The sequence below is a fragment of the Osmerus eperlanus genome, chromosome 17 (genome assembly GCF_963692335.1).
Source record: "Osmerus eperlanus chromosome 17, fOsmEpe2.1, whole genome shotgun sequence".
Lineage (NCBI taxonomy): Eukaryota > Metazoa > Chordata > Actinopteri > Osmeriformes > Osmeridae > Osmerus > Osmerus eperlanus.
This window is the reverse complement of record NC_085034.1, coordinates 8,825,810-8,845,779: the sequence shown is the minus strand read 5'-3', so window position 1 is coordinate 8,845,779 and position 19,970 is coordinate 8,825,810. Positions and strand designations below refer to the sequence as shown.

At 49.8% G+C, this 19,970-nt stretch overlaps 1 protein-coding gene across 1 annotated transcript; it reads left to right on the top strand.

The window, feature by feature from the left end:
- The first annotated feature begins 352 nt into the window (after positions 1-352).
- tspan12 (tetraspanin 12) lies at positions 353-13,876 on the top strand. The gene is made up of 8 exons (XM_062483506.1): positions 353-864; positions 983-1,115; positions 1,658-1,740; positions 2,514-2,649; positions 6,210-6,275; positions 10,059-10,166; positions 10,397-10,540; positions 12,854-13,876. Exons 2-8 carry the CDS (start codon positions 1,050-1,052, stop codon positions 13,157-13,159), a joined length of 909 nt encoding a protein of 302 aa, XP_062339490.1. The 5' UTR covers positions 353-864; positions 983-1,049; the 3' UTR covers positions 13,160-13,876.
- The last annotated feature ends 6,094 nt before the right edge of the window (positions 13,877-19,970 follow it).

The following is a 19,970-nucleotide window of genomic DNA, read 5'->3' as shown; positions in this document are numbered from 1 at the left end:
ACACACCACACACACACACGCAAATAAACAATAACAATAAAAGCAAACTCAGCAGTACTTTCCTTCTAATTCAGTGGGGACTGCTACACTAGTTAAAGCCTTAGTCTCTATTCAGTTTCCCCCAGGCCTAGACAATAACACTCTCTAGATCTGACCTCTTGACCTAGGCATGCTATCTCGAGGAGGAGGGCTATAGCTGGCCGCATTCTTCCCCTCTCCAAGGAAGCTAGCTACAGAGGCCTCTACAGTATTTGGAGATGCAATTACGCGAAGCGCTAGGACCCTGCGGACCGCCCCCGCATGACACACCAGGCTGCGAGTGCAAGTTTGGCCACTCTTAAATATGCAGAAGTTGAACTGACAGGACCGAGTTGATCAACTCGGCTCTTTGGTAGGACGATGCGGCCCCAAGTAGAGGTTTTTGACCAATTTGAGATAAATATCTGAAGCTGGACGAGAGGAATCTTGTTGGATATCGACCAGCCTCCTTCTTTTAGGACTTGCATCCGCGAGGAATTATAATTAGGATTTTCTTTTAAGATTGTCCGAGAACAACTACATGATTATTCCAACACTGTATTTGGATCTATGTTGGTTTTGCCCCCTAAGCCCCAAAACAAGGTGTTTTAGTGTAATGTTCCGGATATGTTTTTTCGCATGCGGGCTTGCTAAGTGAGTGATGATTGATTTGGATATGTCAGCACCGCTGAGCGCTCATCCGCACACTCCATCATTCAACGCCGGGGAAAGTAAGAAACCACCTGTTGTGAATGCTTACTGGAACTTCCCACGGATATACTGAGGCTGCTAAAACAAGACATCAGAAAAGCGCATCAGCGTCCGCACATGTGACGTGTAAAAGCGGTAGGCTGTTTGACGCGCGGGACATTGTTACAGAGAGAGAAAGAGAGAGAGAGAGAGAGAGAGAGAGGGATCAATTCGACTCTAATTTGATTCCCCATCTCCTCGTATTTGTTTTCAGTGAAATATGTTGCCATGGTGGCACCGGTTAAGATGAGGACTGTTGGCCACCAGTTGCTGCGCTCAGAATGGCTCGCGAGGACGCGGTGAGGTGCCTCCGCTGCCTGCTCTACGCTCTCAATTTACTCTTCTGGGTAAGAGGAGAGGATACCACCGAGCAGGTGGCCGGATAGGCGCCACGCTCACGTTACACCCCGTAGCCAACTTTTCGAACTCTTTACCCACCCATCAATATACCTCTTTGCCCACTGTGCGTGCGTGCGTGCGCGCTATAAGCCGCGCCTAACGTTTATGTGACGATAAGGAATGATTCGATCTCAGTGTAGCCAACTGCGTATATCCCACTCCATACTTTGTTAGCATTCTGCATCCCAAGTATGCGCAAACTGAATGCATGTTACGCATTCCACCGCATGCCATTTCGGCAATAAAAAGTGATAGGCTCCAATGCATGGGGAGTGTCTAACATAAGGCAGACTGCCCCGAGGCAACATTTGTCCAAGGATAATTCTTGGACATATTTAGCTCTTATAACTTTCCCTGCAGCCAGAATATATCTCATTCTATAAATATATATATATTTCACTGTAGACGGCATTGCAACAATGCTTGTGTAACTCTGCTTCTCTGTTTGTCTCTCTCTGTTTGTCTCCCCCCCCCCCCCCATCTCTCTCAGCTCATGTCGGTATGTGTGCTGGGCGTGGCAGCTTGGCTCAGGGACTACCTGAACACTGTGCTCACCCTGACAGCCCACACCAGGTGAGCAACAGGGCAGCCCCACAGACAGAACGACAGATGGGGGGGGGAAGGAAAGCGCCGGAAGAGCGGGGCATCCAGAGATGAGGGGAGGACGTGGAGAGAAGTAGGGGGGAGAGAAGGGTGTGACAGGACTGGAGGATTAAGCTGTGCAAAGGGTTGGCTCGGTGATCTTATATCTCAGTAAATCCTACACGCTGTTAGTCCTCCCAATCGTGAGCACATCTCTCTCGACATGCATTAGAAGTTCTAAATGCCAGCTTTTATCTTCAACATTAGTCTTCTAGTTTTCCATGATCCTATTCTGTCCATTATGCTACTCTGTGTTCTCTGGTAACATGGTGGCAAGTTGATGACAAAGTGGTACACGGTCGAACACATTCCTACAGTGTAACCCTCTCACCCTGTGTACACTCACTTCCTGTACTGTACTGTATTCATAATGATGCAGGCTCTGGATGGTATGAGAGGAGTGGGAGAAAATAGAGAGGGAGAGAGAGAGGCTAACAGGAAGGGGAGATAAATAAACAAAAAGCCTGCCAAGAAATTCTGATGAGTGACTCCCCCTCTTGTCTTCTTTTCTCTCTCTCTCTCTCTCTCTCTCTCTCTCTCTCTCTCTCTCTCTCTCTCTCTCTCTCTCTCTCTCTCTCTCTCTCTCTCTCTCACCTCCCTCTCCCTTTCTCTCTCTCTGCCTTTCCCTCTCTCTGCCTCTCCCTTTCTCTCTATCTCCCTCTCTCTCTCTTTATCTCTCTCTCCCTCTTTATCTCTCTTTCTAGGCTGGAAGAAGCTGCTGTCCTCACGTATTCCCCGGCTGTGCATCCAGTCATCATTGCTGTGTGCTGTTTTCTAATCATCGTGGCTATGGTGGGCTACTGCGGCACACTGAAATGCAATCTTCTCCTTCTGTCCTGGGTATGTGTTCAATAAGTGTGTGTGTGTGGTGTGTGTGCGTGTGTGCTTATGGAAATTGGGATGAGCTCATGTAGTTTTGTTGGAGAGGCAGATCGCAATTATGGTTGTTCTAGGTCACGGTTTCTTCAACTGGTGGTGTTAGTTGCAAATTTACAGGACCTTCATTTGCATGCAGCATTCATGGACACACTGTATCAACACCCGCAGACTAACACACACACTCATACAACCAACCAGCATGGGCTCTGTATCCGTCTCTCCTATTGTCCTGTAACCTTTAACAGGCTGCAGTCCGCGCTGTCTCAATAAAGCTGCATTAGTGTGCCCCCGTAAACACTCCAACCGCGGTCTGTAAATCTAGTGAACGCACGCACCTCTGCTACCGAGAACCCGGAGGGCTTCAGATTCATCCTCGATTTTACGCGCTTCTTCATCAGACGCCCCCCAACCTCCCCCAACCTCCCCCAGCCCCCCCGACGGTCATTCATCAACCTTCCGAGAGAGCGAAGCGCGGCGTTAGGGAAACGCCTCCAGGCGCGCCGCGCTCTGACCTACGGCGCCTGCGTTCGTTCGGGGGAGGGGGGGCAGGGGTTGGATAGCGGGGATGCTCCCGTGGATAAGTACAGCTGTAAAACTATTCACCGTGCTCCTGTCTGAGCCTCGCTGAGTTATGGGGCCCTGGGCCCTGATGGATGGCCGGAGAGAGAAGGAGAGAGGGGAGAGAGGCGAAGTGCGGTGTTGGGGAACGCGCCCGTGGGAGGGTGTGGGAGAGGAAGAGAGAGAGAGGGAGAGAGATGCAGAGAGAAACGGAAGGGGGCGATGGAGATGAATGAAGGAAGAGAGGTGGGAAGGGCGTGAGAGAGAGACAGAAGGTAAGAGGGAGGGAGGGGGAGAGAGAGAGAGAGAGAGAGAGCTGAATCCCTTCCCACACATCTGTCAGAGAGACAGATAAGGTGTGATTATCCGGCTCAATCACTCAAATCTGTTACCCCGGGATGACGGAGAGAGAGAGAGACAGAGAGAGGTGTGCAGGAGCAGAGAAAGAGAAAGACTTCAGGATGGAGGATGAAGTAGAAAGGTTTAATAAACCAGGGAGGATCAAGAGGCCCAAAACGTTGAGGCAAAAGAGAGGACCTGAAATTAGAAACTGCAATTTAACGTCGGGGTTATGCCCGGAGCTTCGTTCCAGACCGAGGCAACACCATTAAGTCAGGAACAGTAGAAGGACAGGAACAGACAGGGTGGCTTGCAGGTGTGTGGGGGTGGGGCTGTTCTGGTTTCTCTGACCAAAGTGTCCATATCCTGGGTGTTCCCCATCCCTCTCCCTCCTTCTGTAGTCTCCCACCCCTCCATCACCCCGTCCATCTCTCGGGACTCCATTCATCTCTCCACTCGAGTCTCTCTGTCGGTTTCTCTCTCTGTCTCTCGCCCCGCCCGTCCGCCCTCTGGCCCTCTGAAGGTTCTCACGGCTCGCCGTGGGGATGGCTGGATCTGGGTGAGGGGGACAATGGGGAAGGCTATCCGTGTCTGCCTGACGCCATGGGCCAGGCCGGGGGGCTGGAGGTTGCGAGGCGGTTATGGCGCTCGGGTTACGGGGCCGGCCCATTCACCAGCCGGGGCGTCCCTTTCAGCGGGGGGGCCAGCCCTGGAAAAGAAGACGCACATTGCCCCCCCACCCCCATCCCTCCACATCCTTTTTATACTCTACTTATGTGCCTATCTGATCAAACACGCGCACCTGCACCCAAGCGCATACACACAGCGGCTGTGGTGAAGACTTCAGTGTTAAGTCCGCAAGCATGGGAACTAGTCTTCATTTAGGGGAGGTGCGAACAAATGGCTTGATCTGTGAACCTGCGATGGTTACGTGCTAGCGGTGTAACAAGATATCGTGGCACAATATATATCGCGATGCAATGTGACGTCCGTTTTAACCTATTGGTTGAGCTACCAGCAGGCGACCTACAATGCACCTGCATCACGCGTGCATGAACAGAAATCGCAGAAACCGAGTTAACTAAGTTGGATGTAAAACAGAGAAAGTAATTGAAAATGTTAAAGGTTTTGGAAATAGATCTGTGAATCGGATTTTGGTTTCATTTGAAACATTGTTCAAATATCGTGATACGTAGTGTATCGTGAACCCAGTATTGTGATAAGTATCGAATCGTGAGCTGAGTGTATCGTTACATCCCTATTATGTGCACAGGCCTTGTGTGATCGTGTGTGTGTGTGTGTGAGGACTGGGACTTGGCTGGGACTTAGAACCCTCGTGCGCTCTTACTGCGCAAGGAAAAGGTCGTGTAAAAATAGTCTGTCCGTACTTAAGACTAAACGCACCCCTCTCCCTTCCTCGCACGAACCTTCCTCCTCCTGTCCTCCTCATTCCACCCCCCCCATGTCTTCTTTCACGCTCCTCCCTCCCTCCCTCCCTCCCTCCCTCCCTAGTGGGGGTGTTCATCTGCTCAGAAGAAAGGAAGAACCTAGACCCTCTCCTGTGTCGTTCTTAAGAGCGTGTGACCCCGCGCTAACCTCCGGTTGTGTCTGCGTGGTCTTTCTGACACGGATAACGTACAGGGTCCGCACTCAGTGAGGTCTAGGTTTATATTTTCTTCTCACCTCCGAAGACTTCCTTGTCAGAAAGCTGTGCGCGCGTGTATGGTTTGGTATGTGTATGGGAGGGGGAGAGGGTGCCGAGGGCTGGAGAGTTCACTTGCGTCTAGCTACTTGAAAACGTATTTATAAAGGAAGATGTAGACAGTACAGAGGTTTAGAGTGGTGAGAAGTCTCTGGCTTAGGTTGGTGGAATTATCTGTCTGTGTGTGTGTGTGTGTGTGTGTATTGTTTGGGTCTGGCATGCTCTAAATGGACCTCAACACTAACAGAGGCCAGGCAGAGCCATCTGTCTGACACTAATATTTACAATCTCCAAACAAACAGGTTGTCAGCCATGGCTGCTAACATTGACAGCTCTGTAATAGAATGGCTGACACACACATTCATCTTTGTAAGATATGTGTGTGTGTGTGTGTGCACAGTTGTGTTTACATGGGGTGTCTGTTGAATGAAATTCATGACTTGGCATTGGCTTGTTTGTTTGGAGGCGTATAAATGCCTTTGTGTTGGTGTGTGTGAGTGTGTGCGCATGGCGACAGGTCGACAGACATGTTGGGCAGAGAGGAGATAACAAAAGAGTGTGTTGTCATCAGCGCTACTGCGGAAGAAGCAGCGGGCCACGCCATCATTGCCATGGCGGTCCATCAGACGGACGGCCGTCGCACAAACACTGGACCGTCACGAAGGACAACGCTACACAGATCCCGTCTCTCGCTGCGTCGTATCTAAACAGTCTCTCTTTATGTCCCCCTCTCTCTCACACACCCTCCCTGCCTGTCTCTCTCTCCTCTGTCTCCCTCTTCCCCTCTTTCTCCTTACCCCTCCTCTCTTTCTCTCTTTTCTCTCTTTTCTCTCTTTCTCTCTTTCTCTCGCTCTCTCCCCCCCTATATCTCCCCTTCCTCCCTTTCCCTTTCCCTCTCCTTCTCCCTTTCTCTCTCTCTCAGTACTTTGGCAGCTTGTTGGTCATCTTCTGTGTGGAGCTGGCCAGCGGCGTGTGGAACTATGACGAGGTGAGCTGTCCCCCGTTCCCGTCCTCCTGCCTGCCGTGCGTCTCCGCGCCTCAAGGTCGCGTCTCTGCGCGGCGCTAGGCGCTCCTTAGCTCTCGCCGTGCTAAGAATAATCCAGAAATGCCAGCCATGTCCGGCTAGGCTCCCAGGCACCCTGGCTCGCTCGCCGTTTGACCGGGGTGGGGGTGGGGGGGGGGGAGGGGGATAAACAACATGGCCGAGGGGAGTAAGAGAACGGGATCCCCTCCATTCCCCCCCCCCCACCCCCCAGGAGAGAACACAGCTGTGGAGGCCCTGCCTGGAGTGGCTAAATCATCAAACTAGGGGCCAATCTCTCCACACTTTCCAGGGTTCCCCACTTCTCCACACGACGTGGAAGCAGAGAAGACTTTAGAGGACAGAACTAGAAAAGACCCAAACCAAAACAAGGGTAGAAGAATGTGCCCCCCCCCTTCAATACAAGAACCAAAAGAAACAGAAGCAAAAGAAACCAAAATAATGAACAGAATATCAAATCATAACTAGAGAGGGTACAATTTCTGGGGAAATTGTAGGGTGTGCTTGCTTGCGTCGGTTGCACAGGGGTCCGTTTTTGGATGACATTTTTACGACTGATATTTCTGTATATTTTATATAAAAATGCATACATACATAAAGATTACATAGATTTAAAAGATTTTTTTTGCTGCTCATTTACAACTGAAAATACGAGTGAAGTGTAGAATGAAATAGATGCCTTCTCATTTCCCCTGCAAGAGGCAGCCTCATCGTTGAATCAAAACGAATACATTTGGCAGACCGGTGTAAAAATTGACCTAATCTCTATGACTTAAAAGTCCTTTTAAGTAGGCATTTAGCCTACTCATATTGCATCCATTCATTAATAAAGAACCCCCTTTGAAGATTATTCTACGACGTTACCGGCAGTAGAAGATGGAATCGCGATTCAAACAGTACCATCTGCTAACTGAAAATATGCCCCCAAAAACGTAAATAAGCTTGACATTTATATAGTGGAAAATCGCTTTCATAAAAAGCTCACTGGTAGCGATCATTGTCAGTAACAACGCCAAGTGCGATATAGCCCTGTGTGGAGAAGCTGCCCCGGTAAATTGTACAGTACAGTAGACTACTGCTGTGTTCGTCTTGGTAGCGATTGCGTTGGTTGAATTTGATTTAACGTTCCGTTGTACGGTTTAGCCTGAAATTAATTATTTTCATGAACAGATTGACAAAGTTTAGGCTGTGGCAATGAAGTTAAGGTTAGTAGTTAGATAGACTTTTGATTTAAGTAAGGGGAGTGCCGAACATGTTCTGTCGCCGTTTGACTTCCTACAGCTGTGTAGATGTTTTTGTAGTGTCTCGCGTAGGCTACAGCGTTGCAGTGAGCTACAGTACACTGGTTTGAAACCACAGGTAATGGTAATTTCACCAACAAATCGTTTACTAATGTCAGAATAAATCCTACAACGAAAATGTATATGTGAGGAATGTTTATTTTAACGATTGAAAACAGATAACGCTACATCATAGACCACTGTAGTATGTGTTGCCCGGGCAACACAGGCTAATGTCATGATGCTAATACTTCAGTGAAATAGTAGACTACTGTTTCCGAAAGTAGATGTACTTCCTTAATAATATCAGCTTATATTGTACATTACACATCACAATTGTGTGTCATATCACAAAGTAAAATGAGTAAATAGTTATCACCCTGGCCTCTTTGCTTGTGGCGTTTCTGCAGCTGCCTTGCAGTAAAGCTATAGTTAGCCTAGCTATCCCCCAAGTTAACAGATGCGAAACGAATGTTCTGCCAAAGGTAGTCACGCGTGTTTTCGTGACGTTAGTGACGTAGTGACGTTAGTAACGTCAGTGACTGTGGCTAGCAAATTAGCCACCGTTAGCTTCACTTTTCGCCACAAAAACGTAACTTGAGCCTAAACCATGCAATGGAACGTAAATCCCAATAGAAGCAACTCAATCGCTACCAAGACTAAACTTTTGACACCTAGGTTGTCTATGTAGGCCAAATATTGACTGAGTTTTAGGGGGGCAAAAAGAATAATAATAATATATATATGTGAGAGAACAAAGGTTGTGCTCTCGCCGAAGGCTTGAGCACACCCAATAACTCCAAACAAAAGTGACCTGGTTGTAGCAGCACAACCTTTCCCCCCTCTAAAGCAAACCTTCACTGTCTTTATAGGGTGGGTCTCCTACCCGTAGCCCTCTTCAGACCGCCCAAACCAAGATGAGGGTGATCTCACCCATCCGATTCTGAAGGTGACGCTAAATCTGGTCCCAGGCCTACTTCCCCAGCCCATATATACTTCTACAGGCTGTACACACAAGGTGAACAGCCCCCCCCCCCTAAATCTACAACACATCACACAGCCCAAAATAAACATTAATACAAAAAAACACCCCACCACTTGGTTTAACCAGTGCTGTCATCCATGACGTCACCTCAACCATAAAATCAGGAAGTGCTGGGCGACCCTCTCCCAAACCAGAGTCCTGAATGGTGGATCTAAACAAAGAAACATGAGTATGCAGAAATGAAACAAACATTTGCTCAATATGGATCCTGCAACGCAAATAAAAGGTATCTGTACTACCCCAAATTGTGTCTATGCTTGACGTGAACTGTAACCAAATACTCCTACCAAATAAACCTAGTAGAATAAGTAAAGAACTGGTCAATCAGACTCACAAGACCTCATGGCACTGACGTGACAAGTGGTGAGTACAGGCGTGTTCTCACCCACTTCGTCACAATGACCCCTTCTACTCCCCCCCCCCCCCCACACACACACACACGCACACACACGCACACACACCTTCCCCCTCTGGAACAGTGTTTGTATGAATACAATGGCAGGGCTCTCGATTACAATGGCTTCTCCCCTACTGGGGAGCCCCTCCCCCGCCAAGGCTTATCACCATCTTGAAAGACCTTTCATGATGGCTTTGATGTCCCTTCATGGCAGGTGGGACTCGCTCCTGCCATGCAGGTGTGTGCGTGTGTGTGTGTTGCACCTGCCCCTGGCTACTGTGTACTGAAAACAAAAGAAGGGTGATTTTGTGCTGGCACCTGTGTCACCTGGCCTTCTGCCTGAGGGTGTGTCGTGTGTGTGTCGTGTGTGTGTGTGTGTGTGTTTGCGTTCGTACATTTATGCCCGTCCACCACTTACTCACCTCCAGTGACCCCAGGCCCTCACCTAATCAGAGAATGACATGCCTGTCCTCCAAGGCCTTATGGGTATTGTAGTCCTTGCAACATCCGAAGCCAGTCGTGTTAGGACGGCGACCCGTCTGACCCCAGGGGAATCCTGGGTAATGGGCTGGTTGTGTGCTTATTACAAGCTCATTAAGTAGAGGAGAGGGGGGGGGGGGAGAGGCCCAGGGGGAGTCCGAGTAGGGTTTTATCGGAGGGAGCGAGGACTCTCGTTTTGCATGCTAAGCGTTTGAGGGGCCGAGAGTCTGGAGGCGAGCCTTGGCTCCCTTGAGATCAGGCTCCATTGTTCAAAACACACGGTGCTGCCAACTTCTACCGGGAGGCAAGGAGGAGACGAGAACAGGAAGAGGAAAAAGACAGTCGAACACAGGAGGGCGGGGCAGGAAGGAATCAGGAGTGCTATCGAACACAGGTTCCCGCCCACACACCTCTGTTCCGGGAAGCCAATAAATGTGGTCATAACCCCAATAACCTGAGCTGAGGGTGTGATGTGGAGAGGCTAACCAGAGTGATTGTGCTGCTTTGTCTTGGGTGGTGTGTGATAGCCGTCCATGCAGCGTTCAGACATGATCAGTCTGAAGTCCAGGATGCCTAACTACGGCCTGCAGCGCTACCAGTGGCTCACACACGCCTGGAACACCTTCCAAACAGAGGTGAGAGGTTAACAACACAAACAGACAAACAAAGACTTATCTGTTGGTGTTGTGTACATATATATATATATATATATATATATATATGGGTTTGGTGGTCTAGAGATGTCTTAGCAAGTTTCCCACAGCATTGCTAACTGCTAACTGTTTTACTGTTTGTTGTTGTTTCCACAAGTCTTGCTGAAGTAGTATGTCGAGTTGTCAGACTTCACTTTTCGCTTTTGTTTTAGTTCAAGTGTTGTGGGGTAATCTACTTCACCGATTGGCTGGAGATGACAGAGATGGAATGGCCCCCAGACTCCTGCTGCGCCAATCAGTATCCGGGATGCGCTCGCCACGCCCACTACCGTGACCTCAGCGACCTCCACCAAGAAGTGAGTGCATCCCCCCAACCCCCTCAGCTCATGACCTTTGACCCCATTGCAGTTCGGCCGATGTCAAATGAGTCGGCACGATCAATGATGGCCTCCCCTGTGACATCATCAAAAATGGACACATTCCACTTATGAAGCCAGCATGGACGCATGTGATGGTAGAAGGAGCAAAACTTGAAAACTTCAAGGAAGTTTTGTGCCTTTTAACGAGGATGATAATGACTCGGAATGAACTTTTCCACTTAATAGGTTTTGCAGCCCATATCCAGGTTATTTGTGGTCGGAAATGACCTGGGGTGTTCATTGGAGGAAAGAAATCCATTGAAAGCAATTAGAGCCAATCCCAGACCTGATAGTGTTGTGTGCCTTCTGGGTCTTGGGTTGCCAGGTTGGTGTGACAGAGTGTAGCTATTACGTCTAATCAAGCTAGGAGAGGCGGCTTGCAACACAATCGCACACGTGCGGACACGCAAACGCACACACACACATGAGCACTTGCACACACAACCGCACACACACACAAGCGCTCGCACACACACACACACACACACAACAGTCTCAACTACAAGAGTCCTGCCAAGCAGAGCTCTATCCTGCTGACTCCATTTTTTTCAAACCCCCCAGGCTACAAACATCACTGTTTACATCTGAATCGGTGTCCCTGTCTAGCCCCACTGTAAACTTGCCTCTCAAACGATGTGTGTGTGTATAAACACTCTCTCACCCACACACACACACACATCTATCCACATTCACACCCTTCTTACCCCTTGTCTGACCTTCTTCGCCGGTATTTAGCCTCAAGCAGCACTTTACTTCCCCTCTATCCCCCCCTCCCCCTCACACACACACACACCTCCTGCCCATTGCTGCCCAGGTGTTGTACCTCTTCCCACCCCCACACACATACCTGACCGCTTGCCGGTGTCACCTGGGTGAGAGGTGCCGGCCCTGGCTGCACACCTGGACTCACCTGGGTGAGGAAAGTCAAGAAGGGAGGGAGGTCGGAGAGTGACAGAGTGTGTTGAGTGAGCGGTACCACCATGGGGGAACCGCCTTACAGGGTGAGAATGTTGTGGGGCGTGTGCCATTATGTCGAACCAGGCATGAAAACACATCTGTGTGTGCGTGCGTGCGTGTGAGAGACGAAATAGGATCTATGTATGTGTGCATGTTATAGGAAGGGAATGTATGCGTGCGTGTGTGTGGGGGGGGTCAGGATTGGAGACAAAATCGTAGCAGGTACGTCAGGGCAAGCGTGTGTGTGCGTGCTTGTGCGTACCGTATGTGGGAGTGCCGAAATGTGGCGGGTGTGTCAGGGAAAAAGAGCGCGTGTGTGTGAGAGGCGATGAGTCAGCAGGGGAGTACATAGAGGGGAATGTGTGAGGGAGGGGCGGATGAACACCACTTTCAATCATCCGCCTGTGTCTCTCACTGACACCACCTTCCCCCCTCTCTCCCTCCTCCACGCCACTCCCAAAGCTTTTCCCCCCGCCTCTCTCTCCCCTCTTTCTAATCCCCCTCTATCCCTTCCTATCCTCACTTTCCCTCCCTCCCTCCCTCCCTCCCTCCCTCCCTCCCTCCCTCCCTCCCTCCCTCCCTCCCTCCCTCCCTCCCTCCTCCCTCCCTCTCTCTCTCTCTCTCTCTCTCTCTCTCTCTCTCTCTCTCTCTCTCTCTCTCTCTCTCTCTCTCTCTCTCCCTCCCTCCCTCCCTCCCTCCCTCCCTCCCTCCCTCCCTCCCTCCTCTTTCTTTCTTTCTTTCTTTCTTTCTCTCTCTCTCTCTCTCTCTCTCTCTCTCTCTCTCTCTCTCTCTCTCTCTCTCTCTCTCTCTCTCTCTCTCTCTCTCTCTCCATCCCCTCTATTTCAGTGTTTCTCTCCCTCCCCTTCACCCCCCCCCCCCTCCGTCTGTCTGTCCATCCGTAGCAGCTATGTTTGGCATGTAACACCCCTTTGCGAAGATTTCACTGCCAGATAGTAATTAACTGGTCTATCTCTCTCTCTCTCCCTCCCTCTCTCTGTTTCTTTTCCTCTCCCTCACCGTCCCTTGGGTTTGTTGGGTTCATTGTGTGTGAGACTGTTTGTGAGTTTTCTTTTTTCATTATGAGCCTACAGCTGTTACTGATATAGAGGTCACACCTCCAGAATAGCAGTGTAGCTTATGGCGAGGAAAAAACGAAACAGACTTACTCCAGAACATGGAAACAATGTTAAATATTAAACGTTGATATGAATATTGCATGAATTGAATGCGTCTCTGGACTGGACGAGATCCGGCTCACATGATAACAAAGCCATGTATGTGTGTGTGTCGCAGGGCTGCGGGCCGAAGGTCTACAGTTTCATCCGCGGGACAAAGCAGCTGCAGGTGCTGCGCTTCCTGGGCGTGTCCGTGGGCGTGGCCCAGATCCTCGCCATGACCCTGACCCTGACCCTGCTGTGGGCGCTCTACTACGACCGCAAGCCCCCCGAGCCCGCCCCGCCCCCAGACCTCCCGCAGAGCGCTGACCACGCCCACCAGGGCGACCTCCCGAAGCCAGGGAGCACCCACCCGGAGGAGGCGTGGTCTAACACGGCCACGGTCAACGGGCACACCCAGTTTGAGATGGAGAGACTGTCCTAGCGCCCCCCCCCCCACACCATCATCACACCAACCATACGTGGAGGTCAAGAGACAGAAGGAAAGAAAGTTGGGATTGTCAAATGACTTTGAACCAGGACTTATTAAGGACTTATGTTGGGTATTTAACCACTCAATTCAGGAGCTGTTGTGTCTGGTCTGACCGTCCTAGCATCACTGCTCTACAACCATGGGAATACCACCACTAGCGAAGACACCATAGGACTGCTTTTATCCTGTATGGCGCCTTAAGTCTTAATGTAACTGCCCTGAAGCATGCGTTTCCCATGGTGTGACTTGAGGGAAACAACGGCTGCAGCCAAACTCTTGGCAGGACTACAAAACTGCCAGAGAGCATCATGGGAAGTGGAGTTGTCAGCACTGGCCTTTGCTACGGCGCGCGTTAAATGTAGCGTTTCTTGGGACAGTGGAAAACCCAATGCCGTATGAAATAAGCTGTCAGAGATATTAATGGCCGACCGTCAGTCGGTGTAATATCACCGTTTGAAAAGCAATGGTGCGTGATCTTGAGTGCTTAACTGGCTACAGTAAGAACAACGTATTTGAGTTTAAAGTCTGTACATTTGATTCTTTTCGAGCTGTGTGAAATATAGATTGCTGGCATGGTAACGTGAGCCCAGCCACATGTTGAGGGGTTGCTGGACACAATGTTCCCCTGTTCAAAACGACAGCTTGAAAATACACGCTCTCTGCAAACCACTCTGCAACCACGTGGTCATTCATTCAGAACCTGTTTCAGCGGCGTCCAGCTAACACTGACATGCAGGCCAGTCTGTCCCAGTTCCAACATGAACACAGTCAGATCCTTCCGAGCCCATAGCAGATAGTGTGCAGGGGAAGAATGTATGGATTTGGTTTGGGCATGACCTTTGGGTAGAGGCAGAGTGTGTGTCTGTGGGAGTCCTGATGTGTGTGTGTGTGTGTATGTGTGTGTGGAGGGGGAGACAGAGTGGGAGTCCTAAAGTGTGTGTGTGTGTGTCGAGGGGGAGACAGAGTGGGAGTCCTAAAGTGTGTGTGTGTGTGTGTGGAGGGGGAGACAGAGTGGGAGTCCTAAAGTGTGTGTGTGTGTGTGGAGGGGGAGACAGAGTGGGAGTCCTAAAGTGTGTGTGTGTGTGTGTGGAGGGGGAGACAGAGTGGGAGTCCTAAAGTGTGTGTGTGTGTGTGTGGAGGGGGAGACAGAGTGGGAGTCCTAAAGTGTGTGTGTGTGTGTGTGGAGGGGGAGACAGAGTGGGAGTCCTAAAGTGTGTGTGTGGGGGTTGAGGGGGAGACAGAGTGGGAGTACTTGTGTGCGTGGAGGGTGAGAACAAGTGGGAGTCCTGATGTGTGAATCACATTTGAGTAATGACTCGACTTCAGACGTCCGAGAGGGATGGGATGGGAGCTCTGTTTAAAAGGAGGGGGAGGGAGGATGGATGCGCTTGTGGTCCCCCGGACAAAACCCCGCTGGCTTCTTAATCTCCCTCCCTCTACCTCTGTCTCGCTCACTGTCTCCCCCCCCCCTCCACTTCATCTCTCTTACCTTCCCTCATTCCGTCTCTCCACCTCTCTGTCTGTGTCTCTCTCCCTCGCTCCCTCTTCCTCGCTTCCTAGCTTCCCTCTCTCTTCCTCACTCACTCACTCCCTCTCTCTCTCGTTCCTCTCTCTCTCTCTCTCTCTCTCTCTCTCTCTCTCTGTCTCTCTCTCTCTCTCCCTCTCTCTCTCTCTGCAGCTTGGCTGTAGCGAGGGATGATGGATGAAGGAGGGAGAGGCGTGCAGCCCTGCTGTCACAGCAGGTTACAAAAGACATATTGTTTTATTCTCTCTCTGGTCATCTCCCGTCATTCTCTGCCTCCTGCGCATATTCACTTATTCATCCCAGTGGGAGATGTCTGTGTGTGTGTGTGTGTGCGTCCGTGTGTGTCTGTGAGACAGCGTGGCATACAAGCTAATCCTTCTCGCCCATCTTGTACAAAGACCCAGATTCCATATCTGTTGCTATTGAATCATTTCAACGTGCTTGAGTCGGCTCTCCGAGTGTGTTTAGTGGTTGCCGTGTATGTTTTCGACCACATTTTGACTCCCAGAAAGGACATCTTGGGGGCCGAGCCACACCGCTACAGAAGTGAACAGGAGTTTTTTTCAATTTATTTCTTCCTTGGACCAGGAACGGTCCCTGCAGATGTCGGCTCAGAGGACAACAGTTCTCTCCCTGCTCTGCTCGCTCGTCCCCCCCCCCCCCCCTTCTAGTCCCTCTCTCCACTCTGTCTCCCGACTCAGTAAAATGAGCCAGTGGCGGAAATAAAACGATTAGACTCTGACCTCGGAGTATTAATAGTGGAGGCAGGAATAGTTGGGCATGCTGGGTTCTGTAAGTCCTCTCTGCTTCACCCCTCCCATCCCCCCCCCATCCCCCCCCCCCACTCCCCCTTCTCCCAGGGGAAGACGGGGGACAGCACATCCTCCCAAACATCTCAATTACCAGCTCCCGGATGAGAAACACGCACTCTAAACACACTCGCACACGCTCCCTTACAAGAAATACAGTGTGTGCACACGGACGCAAACACAAGCCCCCTTATGAGAAACATGCGTGTGCATGGGCACACACACACACACACACCCACACCCTAGCCCTCTTATGAGAAATATGCTAATACAATCAGGGAGACAGAGGGGGAGGCGACCTCGAGAGAACCTTGTTTTTCTTCAGCTTTGGGTTCCTTTTGTAAGGCGGAGATTAAACACAAGCCTATCGTGTCTTAACGCCACGACACACACAGACATACACACAGGGTACATTGCAAACTGGAAGGGTACTGGCGCACAAAAGCCAAAACGTGACTGCAGAAACCTGTTGTAGATTCAAAGACGACACACGGGCTTGTGTCAGCACTTTAATAAGACAAGGATTTATTTGTATTTACCCATAGACACTGCACCGGACTAAACCATGGAATTGTATTATTTTAATATTCTTTTAAATAATTCATATACATCGTTTTTTTTGTTGTCATGAACACAAGCTGTAACAAATCAAAAGGAATTATTGTAATCATCCTCTTTATAATTTTGTCAAAATTTACATAATTTCATGTACAAGACCTAAGTACCCCCCCCTCCCCCACCAACCCCTCCCGCGCCCCCAGAAAGCTTCTCACGTAGCCACAAAGAAACGAAAAAGAGACAACGTCTGCTCTTGTGCAACACAGAAACCAGAGTCTCCAGCAAACATGCATTTACTCGTGGTTAACCCCTTTTAGAAAAATATACAGCTGGTTTAAAATGCTCAATGGACCTGTGACGCTAACTGATGAGTAAGAGACTAGAAGGCAGGTGGAGATGGTTTTAAAAACAAAAAACAAAACTGTGATGAATAGTTACTACACCAAAGAACAACATACAACACGTGCACTACCAACAGTTTTTTTCTTTTTTTCATCTATTTTTTTTACAACCGTAAAACTGTCATTTAAACTTAATCAACACTTTTAGATTTTAAAAAATATGTATTTGTGTTTTTCTATATGTCCTTCCCCCCCACAACTTTTCCACCAAAACAAATCTTTACAAAAAAAAAACACAAAAAAACAAGTGTTGCATAATGTCACATTATAGTCAAGCTGTGATGGAGGCGTGGCCAGGTTGGAGGGCGGGGCCTGCTGTAGAAGGGCGGAGCCTGTTTGTCATGATCGGTCTCAACAGCTGCGTTCACGGCTGTCGGGCATCTTGAAAAAAATGGCGCAAGTTAAATAAACCGAATCCGCCGCATGAACGGTAAGCTCGTTCGCAAATCCCTAGGAGTGTCTGAAAACGGGAGGTCGCTGGCGAAGGTTTAATCCAGCGCGACAGATACGAAATATTTCCAAAACACGCTGATGCCGAGAGTGATTCGGAATGGCTGTAGCGCTACGGCCGCGCCGGTGCCATGTCACTTCCTAGTTCAGACGGCTGGAGTGCTATCAGTGAAGGCCAGATAGATCAGAGTATGCCGTGTACCTCCCACCAGTCTCATTGTATGGCGTCGACTTGCATAAGAGCTTTCTCTCCTCAACTTCGAGCTTTCTCTCACTCAACACTTTCATTCCAAGCCACATGTGGATGACTAGCGGGCTGTGTGCTAAAACAGGAATTGAAAACTCCTCAGAATGATCCTCACATGCAACTCGAAAGAAACGTCCACGATCAACACAGAAAGTTCTGCTCACAAGTTTGTTCCATCGGTAAAGGAAAGTCGTCTTTGTATCAAAATGGAATGGACTCAGATATCTGTGTTCTTGATGACCTCCATGGTCTTCAAGGGGGGTGGGGGGGGGGGCGTGGGATCTGTCCATCGCGTGTCCAGTTTACCACAACCCTGCAAGGGGAAAATCCCTGGCGAGCTCCCTAACTCCTGCCTGGGAGAAACCTTTAAGACACACGTCAAACCTTCTAACCAGGCGTCAGGTGGGGTACTGCTTCTAGAACAGACGAAGTAATGATTTCACTCGGGTGCAGAGAGGGGTATTCACAATGGCCATTCGGATTGATAACAAGAAAGGAGTGCGTGTGTGCATGTTTCTGTACAGGATAAACATCTCATTCGTACGGGTCAGCTGAGAGAGAAAGGGAGGGATGCTAACTGATATTTATATTTATAGATAGATTGAACTCATAGTCAGCTTGAAGACCCATCCCTTATTGCTCATGCCAACTGGCGGTTACTTGTAAAATCTGAAATGCTTGGCAAGAGAGAAGTGGTATACACACACACACACACACGCACACACACGCCATATCTCTCTGTCACACACAAAATCGCTGAGTATCTTCTTGCTCTTTTACTTATTAAAGGGGCACTGCAACAATTTTACGCGTAGCTTGCTTTGCCAATCATTGAAATCAACCTGGCAATTCTCGATATGTTTCCAGTCAGTTTAATTAATAGGATAGCTTGGCTGGAGAAGCATTTTTTCCTTCCACTAACATTACAACCCACAAGAAAAGGCTAAATTGTTAGCATTAACATTTTAGCATAACATTATATAATTGCAATATCTCCAAAACCTGACGGTTGATTTAGAAACGGTTCGGATGAATCACAAGCGTTCCAGATGTTTGGCAAAGCAAGTCACCTTGCCCCTTTTCCATGTTTGAAATGTCTTGTACAAACCTTCTAAATTGAGCTTTTCATTCCTCTCGCCTGCGACAAACTTGAGTCTAAATAACGACACAAAGTCGGTCATCTTCCTCGCCTCACGTTTTCACAATTAAAAGACACACAAATCTTACAAAATGGTTATGGTTTCAGTTTCCCTTAGAGGGTGCTGGTCACTGTCCCATCTGTCTGACAGTTGACCCTGTCTGGACAGACACCAATGTCATCATGGTTACCGCCGAAATGCCGTCCTTGTCCTGTTACTTCCTCCCCTCTGTGCGACAAAATAATTAATCCAAGGCGGAGCTTAGCTGAGCGTGTTCCACCACAAGAGCAACGAGCTACCAGTTAGAAAAAAAAAAGAGAAAAAAAATGGTTCCTCCTCAGCAAATCCCGCCCCTTCTCCCCCCGCCCATCCTTCTAACCACCACTCCAACCCCGCCCTCCGGTCTGTGATTGGAGCAAGGTCTCTCTCTCCTCCTCTCCTCCTCCGTCTCCTCTGGGTTGCTAGGTGAAGTAGGCGGGGGTTGCCTTGGCGGCCGGCGGGGGCGGGGATGTCGACGGGAGGGGCCTAGAGGGCAGACACCCTGACGATGTTGGAGTGCAGGAAGTCGGGCGTGCTGGCGGAGTTGTCGCCCCTCGGGCGTGGTGATGGGCGGGCGTGGGGCAGGGGTGATGATGGCCGCCGTGGTGTAGGGCTGGGTCGCAAGTTCAGCGGCGTTGTCTTCCCCGAACTTGGCGTTCAGACTGGAACGACTGGGGGGGGGGGGGGGGGTGGGGGGGGGGAGGAGAGAGAGAGAGAGAGAGAGAGAGAGAGAGAGAGAGACGAGAGAGTGAGAGAGAGAGAGAGAGACGAGAGGAGAGAGAGACGAGAGAGAGAGAGAGAGGAGAGAGAGAGATGAGAGAGACGAGAGAGAGAGAGACGAGAGCAGGATGACGTGTATGAGCGTGGGAAGAAGAGAGCGGGGCGATTCCAGAGAACGCCATTCACGCCGTGGAACACACAATCAGAATGATGTCAGGAAGGATGGTAGAAGGAAGTGAAGCCAGCCGGACAGACGGAAGGAGAGACGAATGGAGGGAAAGACAGACAAAGAGAGAGAGAGAGACAGAGAGAGAGACAGAGGTCCAGTAATGCTAACATAGATGTGGTTCTCCAGCTGTCTGTGTTGCCTGGAGAGTTCCCAGACCACTTAGACCACACAGGGCCACTCCACCACAGCTGGACATAGCCAGCATTCCTACCCACTGACTCACTGTGGGAATAAACTGGCACAGGGACGGCCGCTGTCATGGCCGTGTGTGTGTGTGTTGAGGAACCAGAAGTGGATCCGAGTTCCAGCTTGTGTTGTTTTACCTATGCAGTGTTCTTCACATGTACGTGTGTGTATGTGTGCATGTATGCATGAGCACGTGAACATACTGCAGTTACCCCGTATGTGTGTTCATAGGTAAACACACAATGGGTGTATCCTGTGTGTGTGTTAACAGATGAGTGTGTGTTAACAGGTGAGTGTGTCTGTGGCAGATGGGCCTTTCCTGGATCTGGATGCGTTAATAGCTTTGTGTCTGTGTGTGTGTGTGTGTGTGTGTGTGATAATAGGCGTGTGTGTGTGTGCCGTTGCAGATGGGCCTCGTCCTGGATCTGGATGGTTTAATGGTGTGTGTGGGTGTTAGCAG